This window comes from Cyclopterus lumpus, chromosome 4 (genome assembly GCF_009769545.1).
Source record: "Cyclopterus lumpus isolate fCycLum1 chromosome 4, fCycLum1.pri, whole genome shotgun sequence".
Lineage (NCBI taxonomy): Eukaryota > Metazoa > Chordata > Actinopteri > Perciformes > Cyclopteridae > Cyclopterus > Cyclopterus lumpus.
Genome location: NC_046969.1, coordinates 21,191,811 through 21,212,709, shown reverse-complemented (window position 1 = coordinate 21,212,709; position 20,899 = coordinate 21,191,811). Strand labels below are relative to the sequence as shown.

The window sequence follows — 20,899 nt, the reverse complement described above, 5'->3', positions numbered from 1 at the left end:
ATACAGTAGCAGTGTTTTGAATGTGAAATCATCAAAGTAATTAAAGTATTTACTGTATTTTTGGTTACTATAGTAAGTGTTATAACAGTAATATAAAAAACTGTAATCTCTGAGTAGTGTAATTTAATTGACAATTATAGTATTTAAACTGTAACATCCATCCATCCATCCATTATCACCCGCTTATCCGGGGTCGGGTCGCGGTGGCAGCAGGTTCAGCAGGCCGACCCAGGCTTCCCTCTCACCCGCAGCACTTTCCAGCTCATTCTGGGGGATCCCGAGGCGTTCCAAGGCCAGCCGGGAGATATAATCCCTCCAGCGTGTCCTCGGTCTTCCCCGGGGCCTCCTACCAGTTGGACGTGCCCGGAAAACCTCTAATGGGAGGCGTCCAGGAGGCATCCTAACTAGATGCCCGAACCACCTCAGCTGACTCCTTTCGACACGAAGGAGCAGCGACTCGACTCCAAGCTCCCCCCTGATGTCCGAGCTCCTTACCCTATCTCTAAGGCTGAGCCCGGCCACCCTACGGAGGAAGCTCATTTCGGCCGCTTGTATCCGAGATCTCGTTCTTTCGGTCATGACCCAGAGTTCGTGACCATAGGTGAGGGTTGGAACGTAGACCGACCAGTAAATGGAGAGCTTTGCCTTCCGGCTCAGCTCCCTCTTCACTAAGACGGACCGGTACAGCGCCTGTTTTACTGCTGCAGCCGCACCGATCCGCCTATCGATCTCCCGCTCCACCTTACCCTCACTCGTGAACAAGACCCCGAGATACTTGAACTCCTTCGCTTGGGGTAGGCAGTTTGGCCCCACCTGGAGGGAGCAATCCGCCGGTTTCCGGCAGAGCACCATGGCCTCAGATTTGGAGGTGCTAACTCTCATCCCTGCCGCTTCGCACTCGGCTGCAAAACGCCCCAGTGAATGCTGGAGGTCACGGTCCGAGGAGGCAAACAGGACCACATCATCCGCAAACAGCAGAGAGGCGATCCCGAGACTCCCGAACCGGATCCTCTCCGCCCCCTGGCTGCGCCTAGATATCCTGTCCATGAAGGTCACGAACAGGACCGGTGATAAAGGGCAGCCCTGGCGGAGGCCAACACCCACCGGGAACGTGTCTGACTTACTACCGAGGAGACGAACACAGCTCCTACTGCAGGCATACAGAGACCGGATGGCCCGTGCCAACGGGTCCGGCACCCCATACTCCCGCAGCACCCCCCACAAAAACCCCCGAGGGACCCGGTCGAAAGCCTTCTCCAGGTCTACAAAGCACATGTAAACTGGTTGGGCAAACTCCCAGGACCCCTCCAGTAATCTTGCGAGGGTAAAGAGCTGGTCCACTGTTCCACGACCGGGACGGAATCCGCACTGTTCGTCCTGAATCTGAGGTTCGACAAGCGGTCGGAGCCTCCTCTCCAGCACCCTGGCATAAGCTTTTCCCGGGAGGCTGAGCAGTGTGATACCACGATAGTTCGAGCACACTCTCCGGTCCCCCTTCTTGAAGATGGGAACCACCACCCCGATCTGCCAGTCCATGGGCACTGTTCCCGACCCCCATGCGACACTGAAAAGGCGTGTCAACCAAGACAGCCCAACAATGTCCAGCGCTTTCAGCATCTCAGGGCGGATCTCATCCACCCCTGGCGCCTTGCCACCAAGGAGCTTTTTGACTACCTTAGCGACCTCTGCCAGGGATATGGGTGAATCCACCCCAAAGTCTTCCGGCGCTGCCCCCTCTCCGGGGGTCATGTTGGCCGGGTTTAGGAGTTCCTCAAAGTGCTCTTTCCACCGCCCGACGATGTCCCCAGTCCGGGTCAGCAGTTCCCCCCCCCTGCTGAAAACAGCCTGGGGTAGACCCTGCTTTCCCTTCCTGAGCCGTCGGATGGTTTGCCAGAACTTCCTTGAGGCCAACCGAAAGTCCTTCTCCATGGGCCTCCTTCTTCAGTTTGACGGCTACCCTCACCCCCGGTGTCCACCACCGGGTTCTAGGGTTGCCGCCACGACAGGCACCGATGACCTTCCGGCCACAGCCCCGAGCAGCCGCGTCCACAATAAAGGCTTTGAACAAGGTCCACTCGGATTCCATGTCCCCAGCCTCCCTCGGGATTTGTGAGAAGTTCTTCCGGAGGTGGGAGTTGAAGACCTCCCGGACAGGATCCTCTGCCAGACGTTCCCAGTTCACCCTCACTACACGTTTGGGCTTGCCAGGTCTCTCTAGCCGAGTCCCCCGCCATCTGATCCAACTCACCACCAGGTGGTGATCAGTTGACAGCTCTGCTCCTCTCTTCACCCGAGTGTCCAAGACATACGGCCGCAGATCAGATGATACGATTACAAAGTCGATCATTGATCTCCGGCCTAAGGTGTTCTGGTACCAGGTACACTTATGAGCCACCTTATGTTCGAACATGGTGTTTGTTATGGACAAACTGTGGCTAGCACAGAAGTCCAACAACAAAACACCATTCGGGTTCAGATCGGGCAAGCCGTTCCTCCCAATCACGCCCCGCCAGGTTTCTCTGTCATTGCCCACGTGAGCGTTGAAGTCTCCCAGGAGAACTATGGAGTCGGCAGGCGGCGCCCTTTCCAGGACCCCTCCCACCGACTCCAAGAAGGCCGGATACTCCGAAATGCTGTTCGGTGCATAAGCACAAACAACAGTCAGAGCCTTACTCCCCGCAACCCGTAGGCGCAGGGAGGCGACCCTCTCGTTCCCCGGGGAAAACTCCAACACAGCGGCGCTCAGCCGGGGGCTCGTGAGTATCCCCACTCCCGCCCGGCGCCTCTCACCCTGGGCAACTCCAGAAAAGGACAAAGTCCAACCCTTCTCCAGGAGCTTGGTTCCAGAGCCCATGCTGTGCGTGGAGGTGAGCCCAACTATATCTAGCTGGTACCGCTCCACCTCCTGCACCAGCTCCGGCTCTTTCCCCGCTAGTGAGGTGACGTTCCACGTCCCTAGAGCTAGTCTATGCTGCCGGCGATCGGCCCGCCCAGGTCTCCCGCCTGGCCCGCCGCCCGGTCTGCATAGCACCCGACCCCGATAATTCACCCTGCGGGTGGTGGGTCCACATAAACTGTAACATAAAACAGAGTAATATCAAAGTACTGTTTTTTAAAATGGTTATACCTTTTTAGCTGTAAGATATCAAATTCTGTATTTTTCAGTTACAGTATCTTAATGTCGTGCTGGTAATTTACATTTTACCAGGATTCTGCTGTAAAAATAAAAGGTCTCTGCATTTTAAAATTGACACATTTTTAAGCTTCAGTAATAACTGCGAGAAGAACACAAACAATACATTTTAAACAATTTATTCTTAAATGTTGAACAGTAGCAAGAATAACAAATAAAAAAAAGTTTATGTTTAACAACATTAGCAGCTAACAATCCAAGGCCTGACATTGGCTAAAATGATACACATGTGTGTTTGTCTGTGTCACTGGTTGCCACGGTGATAGGTGATTTCTTAATCATTTGAATCATATGAGTGGGCACAGCACCATGTTCACACAGCAGGCCTGAGGATTCACATGATGACATCAGGATCACAAAAGCCTTTATAATTATCTATATATAGAACCAGCTGCAGAAAGACATTCAATCATTTTTCATCCCCAATACTACAGTGGAATTTAAGAGAGAAAAGAAAATGCAGAATATAAAGACTTTTTTTAAAAATACGTTCCGGAGGAGGAGCTGGACGGGCAACGAGATCATCGTCGACCACGTTGCAGAGGACTTTGACGGCATTGCAGAGGACTTTGACGGCATTGCAGAGGACTTTGACGACATTGCCATCCTCAACAGCAACGACATGGACACTTGGACATCCTCCGATGAGGACGCATCATTCATCCTCCCAAGCAACAACAACGACGAGGACCACATCGACTCAACGGAACCGCCCCTCATTTTCAACAACCCATGGTCCGAACTCGTGGACTTAAGCCCATCATCGCCTGATTGGCAGGTTTCATCCATCATCCTCCCCCACCCCAGCATTACGATGGCGATGATGACGGGTGGAGGTTTTCATCCCGCATCTTCCCCCTCCCACTCCCCACCTATGATGTTAATGATGTCCTTGACCTATGGGCGTACCCTGAATGGAATGGGTCGTCCAAGCTCATCTTCCCCCTCCCCCTCCTTCTCCCCACGGTGCATGCGGATTCAAAAACGAATTTGGGTCATGGGCACCCTTTTGGTTGCACTTTGGTGGCAAATGCACTGAGAACGTGGAGAGATCTTTCATAATACTGTCATTCAAATTTGACTAATAAAAACAAAAAAAACCTTAGATTTAAGACAGAAGTGAGCCCAACATTCACTATCCTCATAGGAATTAAATACTATCAATAGTGCCTCAAAAGTCATTGTTTTTAAATAGGGAACAACATTATAATGTCACTATGTATTGCTCTGTTGATCAAAACCTTTGACAGTCTGATTCTGTGTTTTATGTCATATTGTAAAGTAGTAAATTAGTTTAGTCTTATATTAAATGCTGCTGTAAAATCCCCGAGGGGGATCTATAGGCAATATCAAGTTTCTTTTATTCATAAATCCCTAATTATTTTTTGCTGAATATGTTGAATGTTATAACGATCTAAAGACACATTTGATATCAATCGAAAATGTGGATTTTGAGAACCGATACATTCTTTATCTTGATGTTCTCTTAAAAATCACACACTTTTTTGTATCGAGGGGGCTGAAGCTTTAAGGAATAGAAATTGCTTCTTAGAGATGATAAAATTGACTCCACAGTCATATTTGCACGGTAAACTGGTTAGCCTAGCTTAGCATAGCATGAAGAGGCGCTCGTAGGCAGACTTCGTTAAAAGGCCTGTGACGCCCCTCTGGCTCCGAGCTCCTTCGTCTCCTCAGGTTTCCGAGGTGAATGAAAATCCTGAGGTTGCCTCGAGCCTGTGCTTAAGACTTCGCTCGGCTTCTGCCAATCAGCTTGTAGCTCCTTCACTTCGAGCTAAACACTCAACAAAGTCACGACTGTTTGCTGTCCTGGCTCCTCATTGGTGGAACGAGCTCCCCATTGACATCAGGACAGCAGAAAGTCTCTACACCTTCCGTCGCATACTAAAACTAAAACTCTTTTTCGACTATACCTTGAATAGGGAAGGTAGCGCCGTGGTAGCACTTTAGTAGCACTTAAATGGCTCTTACTGATAGCACTTTGTAGTTTAACTTTATTAAAGAAATTGTACTTTCTTGATTCTTGTTGTTCTGATTTGTACTCATGGTTTAGCCAGCTCGTCCTTAGGAAGTGTTTGAGATCCAACCGTTCTACCTGTTAGTTAGTAATTGTTGTGCAGAGCACACAGCACAGATCTCAGGAGCAGCCAGTTAGTGTGTTACTCAAGCACTGCATGAACTTTCTCAGGGAGAATTACAACATGAAGCCTTTTTTCTTCTTCTTTTTTCCAGGCCCCTCTGCAGGATGATACTTTTTGAATTCTGCAATAGTCTTGCTGCTCCCCTCACCCTGGAGATACGGTTGGATAGCCCGTTGTAATCCCTCGCTAACAAGCAGCTCCCCTCTGTATGCTGAAGAGGCGGCGAGGCCTGTGGGTCAGGACTTGAAACGCTCTGATGTAATTGCTTCTATGAATATTACAGAGGAAGTGCCTTCGAGGGCTTGTTCAGACTTTTGACTTTTAGTAACGGGACAAATCGTGTCCCCCAGGATCAAACACACAGGGCTTTCTGGGAGGAGCAGGAGAACAAAATAATGACTTATTAACACGTCCCTTTAATCTAGATCGAGTCTAGATATGATTTAAGGAGGATTACATTTGTTTTTTAAATCCATCTCAATTCAGATCAAATTACTACACTTTTTCAGCGTGTGACAAAATTATGTGAACAAAATAAATGTTTCATGTTTTTTATGCAACATTTTACCACCAGGATCCCAGAAATATTGATGGCAAGAGTCTAAATAATGTGACTAACAACAACAAAATGTCTGATTTTTGTCTAATTGTATTTCATTTAATACATTTCAAACGTTCCTTTACTGTAACTTTCATTTTTTGGTCTCGAAATTAGATAGTGTCTCTATTTTACAGGTGAAAATGTGTCCAGAAAAATTCCATTTCTGATCTCTAAAAGTGACAATTACATGAATGTGTGTGTAATTGAAAAGGTTTAAACTCAGATCAATAACACTGTCACATTCCCAGAAAGAAATAATGAGGACATGTCCTCAGTTTATGAAAATGAATCGCTCCTGCTGCAGTTCTTGCAGCCTCATTGTCTGTCTCCTCTCTGACAGCTACAGTGTCGTTAAAGCAGAAAAACAACAACACATGAGCCAACCTCCATGGCTTTGATCCCAGTATGAAATTCATCCTATTGTAGTCACACTTCCAAAACATTGTCGGGGCTTTGTGCTGCCATTGTGCACTGATGCCATCCTGCCAAGCAGCTCAGGCCGTGCTTAGCAGCCCCAGCAGCTGCTCGCTCGGTCCCGCACCGTCTCGTGCATTCATGTCGTCCAGAGAGGGAATCTGGAAACCGACTAACACATATTCTTCCACACTTCTGGGGATTGTCTCTGGAGTGAATCTCAGGATCCGGCTGGAACCGGAGCGTGTGAGCCGTTCACGGCGGCGGGCTTCCAGTCCGGCTGGTGAAAGTGGATGTCGAGGGTTCGAGCCCAGTTTGCAAACACGGCCTTCTCCGTGATGAAGCGGTGGTGGCTTCCTCGTCGGCTCCTCTCGTGGGAGAGATACATGGAGCACTCGTCGGGCCCCGAGGGCTCGTAGTAATGATACGGCAGAGAGGGATGAGAGGAGGATCTGCACGGGAGAGCCGAGGAGAGGAGCAAAGGGGGGAAAGGCATGGAAGTCAAAGAGGGAGGGATGATTATGAGACGAGGGTGGGGGAGAGACAGCGAGTCCCAGTGGGGGAGAAAGGGAGAGAGAGAACAAAGAAGAAAAAAAGAAAGATCAGACGAATCTGGGCTCACAGATGTGTTTATTATTCACCATCTTATTCCTCTGATATTCACGGTCACGCCAAGCTCAGTAGAAGACTGAGACTCACTTCAATCTGGCCTGCATTTCTCTCTGAATATCTAAATGTGTCAAAGTGTCTTTTATGCCGTCGTAGATCCATGTGAGAACATTACCAAATGATTCTGCTACATCCAGTGGACCTGGAGCATATTAAACGACTGTACTTTGCATTTCTAAACCTATCCGGTGAAATGTGTTGTTTTTCTTGTGAGAAATGTTGGAGATGAACATTTCCTCTGGTGCTGAAATCACAAATCAGTCATTCAGCGGCCCGACTGCATGGCAACAAGAGACTCTCGTCGATGTCACTGCAGGGTTTAAATGAACAATCGGCATCACAAGTTGAGGACACCATTAAAGATGTACTTTGTTATGTGGAAATGCACCCATGTGTGGAGTTGAAGGCGCTGCTACAGAAGAGAAGGAACCCGACCCACATTTCATGCACTAGTTGTCCCACTTGCTCAAACAGGAAGTGACAAACTAAAACGTCCCGAGGATGAGGAATTCATTGGATTCTTGGATGTATAATTTATGAATGAATCAGGATGGTGCAGAGAGCGTCTGAACAAAAAGCACGATGTTACTGTCTGTCTGTCAGATGAATTAATAAAAAATCAATGTATATAGTGATATTTGATTACTTGGTTGGTTATTTGGTGGAGTTGTCCTTACTTTGTTTCCCTATATTAGTAAATATAATATCTATTAATATATTTGTGAAATGTCTGTGAAATATGTTGCCATTTGTAAAAAAAAAAAAAAAAAGTAGTACATAAAATGAAGTATATTTTATCACGATGCCTTCAAATGAAACCTGTGAGGTCGTATTTTGACCTGAAAAGTCAAGCACACAATATTCTGGGCTGTTGAGGCCGTGTGAACACTGTTGCTAGGAAAATAATGAAAAGGGACATTGCCTATAGTTTCTTTTTCAAAGTTGGTTAACAATTTTGTGTTTTCTGACTTTGAATGTCTAATGTAATTGATGAGAAAATAACTAAAAATAAACTTTCGTGGAATCCCAAACATCAGTCTCATCGTGGGACATTTAAATGGAAGCTTCTTAGGAACGCGCTTGATGGGAAATACTTGAGGTCACCAATAAGAATAACAGAACTAGATGATAGTGGCGGAATGCACTCGTATGATTTAATGTTATGCTGTAACTTGAAGTACATTGGATTTAATGCAACCTTAAATTATGTAATTGTGATTTTGCATATATATATATATATATATATATATATATATATATATATATATATATATATATATACTGTTTTATTATTCCTCTTTTAAACTTTGAGTGTTTTTTTGATGTTTTTCTTTCATATTTTTCACCTCATTGGAAGGCAAAGTTCCCTTTGGGATAATAAAGTTGAAATAATCAATATGTCTTATATATGTGCATTAAAGAGACGAGGCATTTCCCTCAGCAGTTGGTGGAGACCAAAAACAGATACAAGTGAGTGAATATTTGACTAACTACTTATATCAGGTGGCCAGAATACAAATGAATACTAATTTTGATTTGCATCGGCTGGATCTGATAAAGTGGACATATAGCTAAGGTAAAAAGTTGTGGACATACATTAAAGTAAATTAACATAATTTAATCTCATTCCTTTTCGCATATAAATGACAGACTGGCCTGCTAAGCAAGCTGCTATGTTCACCAATAGTACGTAGTATTGATATTTTGGTACTTTTTAGCTTCCCCAATTCTCGGATAACTAACAAAATAATTTGAGTCTACCTGCAGAAATCTGGTGGCACCATGCCGTACACGTTGATCCTGTCGCACAGCTCCACGGCTATCGCCATGGTGAACCAGCCGGTACTCAGCCAGGAATTGGATCTCTTTCTGGAAGAAGAGAGAAAATCAACATATTTACTAAACCCACACTTATATAGAGTAAATATGTTGGTGGTACTGACTCCTTACAAGAGACTATAACTGATCAAATGATACCAGGTTAAAGCTTTGAATCCATAATTCTAGAATGAATCTGATCGATCGTCTTTTCAGTAATAAACAGACGAAGGCAAAAAGATAAGAAAGACTTTCTTTGATTCTATAAACAATAAAACAATAAAAGAAACAATTAAAGAAACATCAATGAGAAAGACATTTATTATTACACTTGTTTGAAGCCTGTAGGGATTGGATTCTTAATTCAAATGCAACATCCTCTTATCTTCCTGTTGGCTTACTCTTCACATGCAAATGAGTTTGTGGAGTGATGTTGGCTCTTATTTTGTGAGCTCATATTCAGTCTGCCAGTCGAGGTTGATGGAGCCATTTCAATGTTGACCAATGAGTGACACTGTGGGTCTCCACATGGAGCCTATTTGAGTGTAGACTAATCTGACAGCGAGGTCATGGATGATTGACTGTGAGTCAGATGGTGTTTTATTTGGGATAAGCTACTTTTGTTACAGTTTGAGTAAATAAAAGGATCGGTACCGATATTAAGTTTTGGAAAAGAGAACCACGCGTTGGAAGAACACCGTCTACACCGGAGGTGTGTGTGTTCAATGACCAAAACAAGTGGTGCGTCAACAAGGTACCCCCACCACATATGAAAAGAGTCATGTGGCTATCATGTGTTAAAGGAAGAAAACTTGCATCGGTGTCATATTCAGTATAAAAATTAATTAATTTGCCTGGTGTTTAGGGTGATCTCAATATAATAAACCCACGTTTTGTGTGCTGATTTCCTTTAATTTATGGTTATTTAATTTATTTGTTTTTTTATCCAAACTAAGCATGACATCTGTTTGAGCAACCTCAAACACAGGATGGATTCTGTGGACATTTACCTGTCAATCCCTGTTTCGTTTTTGAATAGTTCATCAAACTTTAGCATTTTGATCCGAGAAATGATGTAGACTTGAAGTGTGGGCAGTAGCTGGTTCAACAGCCTGAGGTTGTTGTAAACGTGGCCTTTCCCATCCCGTCTCATGCAGCTGCTGGGTCCCCAGAAGATGAACACTGTGTTTTGGCTGGCGTTGAGCAGCTCCTGCCGGCTCCGCAGCACCCTCTGCAGGCTGGAGTGAGCTACGACACGCAGGCTTGTGCGTCGCCCAATATCCTGCTGATAGCTAATACTGGGAGCATCGTTCATACGGATTACGCAATCAGAGCTGTCGATTTCTTCACCTCTCCTGCTCCCTGTTAGCTGGCCGGAGCTGGTCACCAGGGCACAAGTCCTGCAGTGCATCTTCAGAGGCTGTATGGATGAAAGGTTAAAGGTCAGATTGTTTTTCCATCCAGAGTATATAGTCTTATCAAGCCATTAAACCTTTAATAAATGACAGCATGACCTATTATCAGAGGCAGTAAAAAGAAAGGACATGCTCACCATACCAATGTTCAACATCTTAATTAAACGTATTGGCATCCTAATTACTAATTAGCACTAAAAACTAATTAAAGCTGAGGCTCATGGGAATGTTGTTGATTTTGGAAATATTTGGCAATAAAATTGAGGTCATGAGCTGTGTGTGTGTGTGTGTGTGTGTGTGTGTGTGTGTGTGTGTGTGTGTGTGTGTGCGCGTGGTACTGTGTCTCTTTCTGTAAAGGTGATGGTGTCTGTGGATGTCCTTAAATCTTTGTGCAGAGTTCGATGTTGACCCAGATATGTTAAACAATCAAGTTTCTCTGGCAAGATTTTGCATCTGTCTAAAAGGTTTCAAGATTCAAAACCAGTTGTAATCCCTTCTACACACACTTGCTCAGTCACAGGCTCTACACATTGCCCAAAACAAACCATGTCCTGTGTGTGTTCCCACACTTCGTCCCTCAATAACAAGTTGGCTGGAGCAAATGACGTGCTACACTGCACAAACACCCACCCTGCCTTAGCTGGGGGGGAAATACCCCAGTCCTTTTAGCTGTTTCTTCCTTGACATACAACAGATTGAGTGCATTTTCCCTTCAGCAGCATCCAAACAATTACTCCCATGCAGCTTCTAAAGTCAGGGAATGTGTTAAACTAGGAAAAGGCAATTGAAGGTTGCATGGACAGTGTTGTGGTTTAACGTGCTTGTGAAATACTAAAAGTGTCCTTGACAGCGATGCTGAAGCTTCAGTGTCAGCTCCCCGAGCTTCTGACAGCTTGATGATGCTGGGAAATAGCCACTTATAGCCCGTGGTGTATCACATAGAGAGGGGCTTTCAGGATCAGATGGAGAATAAATATCAGATGGCAGGCGGCTGAAGATGTGACCCACACACTGTTGAATGAATAAACAAATGAATGAATGTACTGCATTGAATATTACGGGTAAATGTTTTTACTAATTAGCCTTGAATTAACATAGAGGTCCTTTTAGTTTGTGAACCAATTAGCACTCGAACACTTGCTGACTCCCACAGACACTCAGCAGGCACTTTTTCATGCAGACAGAGGGTTGTCCGCCTTGATCAATAATGCACAACCTCATAAGATAACACTTTCCTGGTTGAACTCTGGTGTGATCGCTGACTAAAGAGAGCCTTCTGGTGTCATGGCAGTGTGAAGATGTCTATACATGCGCTCCTTACACATTTAGAGTGCCCTATAGTTTCTAAACATTACCTGTTATGGTACTAAAATGAGCATCGAGAGGCAAGACCCGACTAAACGAGGCTGCTAACCGATGCAACAACGTTAGCTAACGTCTGTGTTTACTGCTGACGCCATTAATGGAGACTACTTTCCTTTGCTTCCTCACTCTCTATCGTAGGTTACTTCACGTGTCTTTATGTCACGTGTTCTCTTTCTATGCTCGGCAGACAGTCGCCACGCAACGAGTCAACTTTGAAACAACACTTTACATTTCCCGATCAAAGGACAAAGTAGATTTTAAAAAATATAACGGGAAAGGTGAACCAGGACGAAGAGAGACAGAAATCTCTACAGCCCGACAATGAGGACTTTGGGTTTGCTCCAGTCTTTGGGGACATGCTGGATAAAGTCAACCCAGAGCTTAACTCACGAGTTACATTTAAAATCTAACAGGTTTGATTTCTTTCATTTTTTGGTTCATGTGGAAAAGATTCACAATAGTATGAATAAATAACCTTTCAAATTAAAACCCTGGACATTGCGTCTATTTATTACATGCGTCAAACTAACCTGGAAGCAACCATAGTGAACTAAGATTTACAATAGTATGAATAAATAACCTTTCAAATTAACCATAGTGAACTTATGTTGATAGGCAACGGGGTCACTGCACAACGCTATTAAAATGTTTACTCATACTAATGCTTAATCGCGTGCAGTTATTATAAAGTGTTACCAAATAATATTTACAAATGAACCACATTTCAACCCACCTTCAACTAGTCATAGCATTTCTGGAGGTCATAGAGATATTAGAAGTATTGATAATTATTTGGAAGGGAAAGTAGACCATTCTAGAATATATTCTGAGGCCAGAGGCAAAGGCAATTATTCATACAGACATCCTCTTTGAAGCCGGCAGAATTGTTTTTGATTTGCCTTTGAGAACTCTTCAACAAACATAACACAGAAGCAACTATTTATTCTCCCAACTGGGATGATGAAAATGTTATACATGCCTTTTTCTCCTCAATACCAAACATTATTTCAGATACTCACTCTTATGATAGGGGGAGATTTCAATGGGTTGCTTTTCAACCAGATCTTGTTAATTATATAAAAATATATAAACCTTTCATATCCTTTTTTTTCCTTTTTTCTAATAGTGCCCTTGATGTATATGTATTCACGGTCCTATGAATTAGTTATTTTTGTAATATAATTTCCTATATTGCATTTCAGAAGGAAGACTTACTGTGTGAGGTTTTTAACCATGTGTGTTTGTGTATGTTGAGATCCGTCGTCTGTATATGAATTAAATGAAGAGTTTAAGAAGAGAGCCGTGGCATTCAGAGCAGCAGAAGAGGAAGAAGCGGTTCGGAGTGCGTCTCCGGTTCCAGTCCCAGTCAATTACCGCCCACACAGACTCATCAGTATGATCCTGTTTATCCACTTCCCAGGGGATCCCAGGATCATAATTGGTTTCAGAGCAAACCCCATCAGTCAGCCTCTGATATTACACCAGAGCCTCCAATCCACCAGCCTCTGTCTGGGTGGAGAGCACAAACCTACAGGTTTAAAATACTTGGCAAAGCTGCGCTATTTAGAGGTCAGAGAGGAGCCATTAGCACAAGAACAAAAATGGCCCTATTGTCATTGTTAACCATGTAATGACTGTAAAAAATGTACATTTTTATATTTTTCTTATTGTTAACAAATCCCATGAAAAGAAGATGGCTTTGTCCAAAGTCACTTCCTGTTTATGCTACTATTACACAGTAGCACACAGTATAAATTGAGTGTCAAGGTTCTGGGAAATGTCTTCACAATACGGTGAAAAAGTAATGTCCATGGCAAGTGCACTGCTAAGGATCGGACAGATATTTGAAGCAATGCATTCATTGCTTCAAACATTATAGATGTAAAGATACAGATAAATCAAATATGCCATATTTATATTAAAGATATCATATCTGTTTATGTTACCATTTTACAAAATGTTAATCAAATAGGAGTAACTAGTGCATTTGTTGGGGACTATTTTCAGCGGCAGATTTGATGTGCTGCTGTGTGTTTATCTCTGAAATGTTGACTCCAAATAAACTGCATTGCCACATCATGACGAAGCAACGTGTCACCCAGTGAAGCATTGCATCAAGGGAGATCTGTGGCTCAGCGCAATAAGACACAATCAGCTTTGGCTACACAGACAACTGAGGCCTTGCAGCTTCTTTTTTGTTATCAAGTACACACACAAGACTTTTATGGGATTTGTTGACAATAACAAAAATATAGAATATTAACAGGCTTATTCCTTGATGTCAAACATCCTCGGATGTGAGCAGTAGTGTGCAATCATGAAGACTCAGCAGTATTTTCTTACTTATTTAGATGTTGATCGTTACCATGACAGTAGCTGCACACTTTCTGAGGCATACAGAATTAGGCTAACGGCTCAACGGAGAGCCGAGGTGCATGAAGTGGCACCGGTTGTGTGGTGTGAAGTTTAATAATCAGAGCTGCTTTCTTTCCTCAGATAGTAATTAGTTACATTGAAACCCTCCTGACAGTTGACATCTCATTTAGCTCCTGCTGGCAACACATATTTTCTGTTCTCAATTTGAGGGAATAAAGGCGCCTGTCCTTTTCTTCTTTTTGCTCCAGTCAACCTCAGTCAGAGATAAAGGGACGGCAGCACCTCGGAGTACGCAGCCTCTTTGGCAGCACACTGATAGGGAGAAGTGAAATAATGTCTGGCTGGTTTCCACCATGACCGGAAAGAAGATGATATTCATGACTTCCTGTCAGCTCTTGCCATTCACCGTAAGAAAAACGCAGCGGTATCGCTACACAATCGGATCAGCCACACTAATTCGGAAATGGTCAAAGACCCATGGATTGGATGTCATTACCCGGATACACATTACATGTTAATACCAGGTGTTGTTCATACGTATATAAGCAGGACTACAAACTGGGCTATGTAATGCAAGTCTGAAGACGACACTTGATTCAGTTTTTCCAGGAGTGCTCCCTCACTTTGACTAGAGTTACAATTTGCATATCCTGAAACCTCATCCATTAAGTCAGCTTACCTTTAACATACCAATTGTGGAGCACATCTTACATAGAACGGGGTCAGCGTATATGGGAGATACTTTTTGCATAATTGACTTTCTAATGACACCTATTTCTCCAGAGCCGCCTGCATTGCAGGCTGTGAAAGGCACGGAGAGGTATTGCCCATAATAAGTAGGTACATCATAAACTGGCACAGGCCCCCAATCCACATGCATGCTCCCACACAGACTTTCTGATTAGTGCGTACAAAGACCATAGTAGACTGATTCTGCCGACAGTTCTTCAAAGGTCAACATCTCTTTAACTGGAATTGGCAAAGCATCATAGAGAGGGAAGATGAGGAATGAAGCAGAAGAACAGAGAGGCTGTCTAGGTGTTCAAACTCAAATGTGTGTGTGTTTGAAAGAGTCTATTCAACGCTGCAGCTCTAATTACTGTAGCTTGTCAAAGAAAAAAAAGAAAATGTTAGAGGACATCTCACAAAAACCTGCAGAGATTGCAGAAGGCAGACAGAGGAGCATAACGAACACTGAGACTCTCAAAATATCCCACATACAGTCAACGTACACCATAACTTTGTCGGATCTCACGGTAAATAAATGTCTTTCAACAGCCTTGCTCTGAGAAGGAAAAGCCAAATGAAGTAGCACGGTCTTAGTGATTGATGTGTGCTGGGTGCTTCGCTGACGCCTTTTGCCACACACCATCACCAACCCCATGCAGACAAGATATGCACAAGAGTTGATATGGACCATAAACAGGGTACAGCAGGTACATTAGATAGAGCTCCTCTTGCATTTTCAAAGCTTCCCTGGCTCTGACGAGGGCATAACATTTTGACAACATGTCTGGGCATTTGCATGCGGGTTGTCTGCATGTGTGTGCCAGAGCTGAGAGCAGAGTGTGTAACCCTGTATGAGTCCAAGACTCCCTCCAGCCGCAGCAGTGGACCTCAGATGACCCTGAGGGAAACAATACAGACCGATGCACCCACTCCACAGATCCTACAGCAGGTCTGCTCTGGTTAGTCAATTCCCGGCTCTGTCGGAGGGCAGCAGAAAGAGCTGGAAGCCCCACGGGAGGTGACACTAAGCAGCATGATAGTGTCGCAGCGTGGATCCATCATGAGTCAGCTGCCAGCCAAGAGGAAGCGGACGAACATGAAAGATTTCGGAATAATGTAGTGCCGACAAAAAAAGACTTCAAATGCTCATTTCTCTTAAGAGCCGTGGTAACATATTTTTCATTGCCTTTAAAGGGACGTCGCCAGAGGAGCCCTGAATGTAGAATCTGGCAAAGTCAAGAAGTCCAAGAAGCCTCATCCAGAATGAAACCTCTCTCCAAAACCTACATTGCTCTCACACTCTCATATCACTGATCATTAATCACTGCACGGTGAAATGTAACAACACTTTTTTCCTTCCAAATCCTCTCCTGAGTGGAGCTGCCTGAGCAATGGGCTTTGAGTGGAATGCTATCTTTCTCATTGAGGGGTGAATGATCTGTCTGTAACACCGCTTTGCCTTCTGAATGATGGGCCTCTGCATTACAATAACACTGGCTGTGGCGCTTATAGCATAATATTACAGCGCTGATGTCTTGAGGAGCCGTACAAGTAGAAATCCATCCTGTTTTAATTGTTATTGTTATAATCTTACAGGGGACAATAAACCTGTAATTAACTCCTATTTCATTCTGTATCTTTTCCTTATTAATAGAGATTGCTACAAAATAAAACGTGTCACATTCAGAGGGCTTTGCTCTTAAATCAAATGTAAAAGCAAACGCAAATAATCATTGTGTGAGCCAAACCGAAAAACCTGGATGTCGCATTCAGCTGTGAGGAGGCTATATGGACATGTACACAAGTCAAACACACAGAAGAGGATTTTACAGTTCTCTCTGTAACCAGGGCAGCACCACAGGCTTCAAAAAGACATCTTCTGAGCCCTACATCTCCATGCTCGACTCTCTGCTGGATGGCAGCTGAATACAGATGAAGTGCACTTTGTGTTATGTGGAATACGTGTCAAAACAATCAATGTTGTTTTCAAGGGGTGGGTGCTCGACACAAATATGTCACACACAATATATCCCCGTGCTAAATTCCTTGATGTAGAACGACGAGAGTAAGGTTACTACCGTCATCTTAAAGGACAGACACTGTCTGTAACCCTGTTAGTTTTGTGTCTGTCTCCCCAGTGTCTGCTAATCACTCATTCCCTTCACCTGCCCTCAGCCACTCCTCTGCCTCCTTAATTCCTTATGCCCTACACCTTTGGTTTTCCCTCCTATATATACTCCCATTCTTTTCCTTGTATCTCCACTGCTGGCCTATGCTATTACTCCAAATCTCAGTCTCCATGCAGGCACCTAATGCCCCGACAAGAACCTGATCCCTCACCCCAAACACTGCCATTGTGTTTGATTGAACACAACCAAGCTGAGGGTTATCTCTGTGGTAATGGGTGAACCAACCAGCACCACTTTTCTGCATCATTTATTTCTTTGGAAGTTGAAGAGATTTTGGTTATTTTCAAAGAAGACAAATACAATAAAATGGCATTCAGGCCCTGTTTGCTCAAATGAATTATCATACAGATGTGCCTCCTCCATCTGGCCTCCTTGCTGTTTACGTGTAGCTATATTAGACATCATCGCTGTGCAGTGCATCATGAAATGGCAGAAGGAGACATATCACAGGTGGTGTATATTTACCTTATGATCCATGACACCTGTGTACCCCTCAAGTGTTGGTGTTGGGAGTCGCTGCGGTCTCTCTGGCTTTTTCGTGGACGGAGCAGAACCATCTAAACGCTGTGACGATAGTGATGATGAGGAAGATGATCGGTCACCAGAGCCGCTGTTGTTGTACACCAACATAAAACTGGTAACCATGGTGACGAGGATGATGCCACTAACCCCTTGGCACTGGAGACACATATAAGACGTTAAGTTGTAAAATAAGAGCATAAAAACAGCATCAAGTCAGAGCTTTTGATTCAGAAAATCAGCATCAGGACCGGAGCTAAAAAAAATGTTGGATCAAGAAGATCCCTGCTAATTAAATGTCAGCTTTCAAAGCAACACAGTGATTGCAGCTGCTCTTTTCCTCAGCAAGGCTGCAGATGGAACCTCAGCTGTGCCACTCTCCGTCAAACATCTTTAAAGAGGGGGTGTGGGGTGTGGGGTGTGGGGGGGGGGGGGGGGGTGTAGCAGAACGAACATATCTTTATATGATTATCTGACAGAAATAAGATCGATTCAAGATTCTTTAAAAGATCCAAATTAAAATGATGTCATAGCAGACAATATAATGACAGCTCAGCCTGTAACTGACTTGTGAGAAAACACTTAAAGCTCCCCACAAATGGACATTACAGTGATGTCTCATTCATAATTACCACTCTTATCTTCATCTTCATCGCCCCTCAGAATTCCAACCTTCATCCTATCATCCTCCTCAAAGCTCTTCAGCATGCAACACTTGAGCGGCAGCAGATCGGCGCGCGGCAGCGACAGAAAACGACGCTCCACTACGACAGAAAACGACGCTCCACTACGACAGAAAACGACGCTCCACTACTCTTCTCCCATGCTCTCCTCCACAGGGACGGCCTCTCTCAACACCGCGCTCCTCATGGTCCTAAAGCACTCCGTTTCACAGCCTACCTCTACCTCGTGGGTTCACGTGGGGGTCCATGAGATGGTAATTACACACTTAACATTATGCTAACACGCAATAATTCTCCTGGTCAATATCAAGAAAGCTCTGAGTGGTTCTCAAATGTGTGTTATGATGTTGTGTGTGTTACTTTGTTCCTTTACAGCTTTTCACAATTATCAAATTATTGTCGACACACTTTGTGAAATAGCTCATTTTCACTTTTTAGCTCACAGTAAATTTTTATTGCTTTCATACAGAATCACAGTTATTTTCAAATGGTCCAGTGAAAAAGTGTTCTATTTTTATGAAATGTATTATTCTCCAATTTGATTGAGTTAATCAATATGCTGATGGTGTAAGTCCTCATATCCAAAATCGGAGTCTATTCAAACATCATAACCATACCTTAACCATACCATGCTGTTGTATAAGTGCTTTGCTATCATTTAATGGAGTTTCTCCCACTCTAATCTAGTTGAACATTTCTATACACGGAGATGACAGGTGTATAATCATCATCGTCGTGGGCACACAGCATGTCTGTGTGCCCACAGCTTTAATGTTCATTTTCAGTTTAGTGAAAGAAAATATATATTTAATGCTAATCATTATAATAAATTAATCACAGACACACAACTTCAGTGGACTCTCTCACATCGACACCATATTCTAGATCTCTTCTGTTACACATGCATGAAAGGACATTTCAGTGATTCACTGGCTGATGATATTCATTTTAAATGTCAACACGAGTTAAGTGTTTTAGTGAGTGACCTTTGTAGGTCAGGTGTAGTCTTGTTGTTCTGAGCGGCGACAGTGTTTCATAAAATGTGCTTGAGATATTGATGAAACATTCGATGCAGCTGTCTCATCTTGTTGATTTGATTTCATTGCATCACGCGAAAAGTCATGATAAGATGATATAGTTCTTCAATGTTAAGGATAATGCGTCACCGTTTCCTTTGTCAGTCAAGCCGATTGGGGACGTCCCATTTGAGGACAGGGAAGTATTTCACTCCTTTGTCACGGCAACCTGAGCAGCTAAAGCTCCTCGTGGGAAATTGACTTGCTGGAGGCTGTAATCTATTGAGGAGGAGCTGGGAAAGGGGGAATGAGTCTTTTTATAGACTCTGTAAGAGTCTCTGTTAGTAGCACTTAAATGGCACGTACGGATAGTACTCTGTAGTTTAACGTTATTGAAGAAATTGTACTTGCTTGATTCTTGTTGTTCTGAGTTTGGACTCATGGTTTAATGCACTTATTGTAAGTCGCTTTGGATAAAAGCGTCAGCTAAATGACACGTAATGTAATGTAAGAGCCATTTTGTTTTCTTTTTGTTTTGTTGGACCTCCCACCACTAGGGGGCGTAGGACGGCTGTCAATGAAGACAGCCCAATATAATCAAGAGGAACACTAAGGCCAGGTGTTGCGTACGAAACACTGTTCCGACTTAGTCATTTGGGCATTCTGGTATCGTTCATGTGGGTGCCAGCACATAGAGGGGTAAAAGGAAATGAAGCAGCAGACACGTTAGCGAAGAAAGCGTTGGATTGTGACAACAAGACAGACATTTTATTTAGCAAAACAGAAACTAAATCAATTATCAAAAGAAACATTATACAGGAATGGCAGCATAGTTGGGACGTAGGAGGCACAGGGAGACATCGCTATGCTATTCAGAAGGAAGTTGGCAAAGGGAGGAAGAAAATATATTAACCCGACTGAGGATTGGACACACAAGGCTGAATAAAACCATGCAATTAATAAATAAACACCCAACAGGATTATGTGAACACTGCAATATGCCGGAAACAGTAGAGCACATCATTTGCCATTGCCAGAAGTTCATAGTGGAGAGAGACAGGCGGAAGAGGAAGCTGGAAGTAGAGGAAATACAGTTAAAGGATGCATTAACCTTGGGTGCAGGAAAGGTGTTGCAATATCTGAAGGAAACTGGGTTGAGTGGAAGGATATAGGTTAGGTGTTAATATATATATATATATATATATATATATATATATATATATATATATATATATATATATATATAGTTTCATTATCTGAGCAGTTAAGTGAGTATTAATATGTAGAAATCAGTCAAACACTTAAAAACCCCAGAAGAGCTTCTTCACTATTTTCCATTATAAACAAGCAACTCACCCGAGCCTCCAGTGACACCTCTGGTTCCTGCACTAGGAAGCCCTCCTACTCCAGCACCTGATGACCATGGGTGGAAGTCAATTGTAAGGACTATACATGCATGGCAGGTTCCATACTGGTTAAGTATCTAAGTAAGTTCATTATCTTAGCACAGAATAAATATGAAAAAGCAACATATGAATAAACTATAATAATTAATATTTATTTATAATAAAATAAATGGAAAGAAGTTGGAGACAGGTTTTCGGTCCAGTTTAATCATGCATTGAATTGTTTTATTTCTTTGTTCTGTATGGTATTATTACAATTAAGCTTTTTTTAATGAAATGTTAATGTATTCTTAATGGAGAATTGTACCTGGTCCATAACCAGTTCCAGACAGGCTGTAACCTGAGTT

At 43.5% G+C, this 20,899-nt stretch overlaps 1 protein-coding gene across 1 annotated transcript; it reads right to left on the bottom strand.

The window, feature by feature from the left end:
• Window positions 1-6,587: 6,587 nt before the first annotated feature.
• Window positions 6,588-18,185, bottom strand: LOC117730181 (alpha-N-acetylgalactosaminide alpha-2,6-sialyltransferase 5-like). The gene is made up of 5 exons (XM_034531759.1): window positions 18,080-18,185; window positions 17,394-17,606; window positions 9,865-10,274; window positions 8,798-8,905; window positions 6,588-6,819 (listed from the first exon to the last, which is right to left on the bottom strand). Exons 1-5 carry the CDS (start codon window positions 18,098-18,100, stop codon window positions 6,588-6,590), a joined length of 984 nt encoding a protein of 327 aa, XP_034387650.1. The 5' UTR covers window positions 18,101-18,185.
• Between the last annotated feature and the right edge of the window lie 2,714 nt (window positions 18,186-20,899).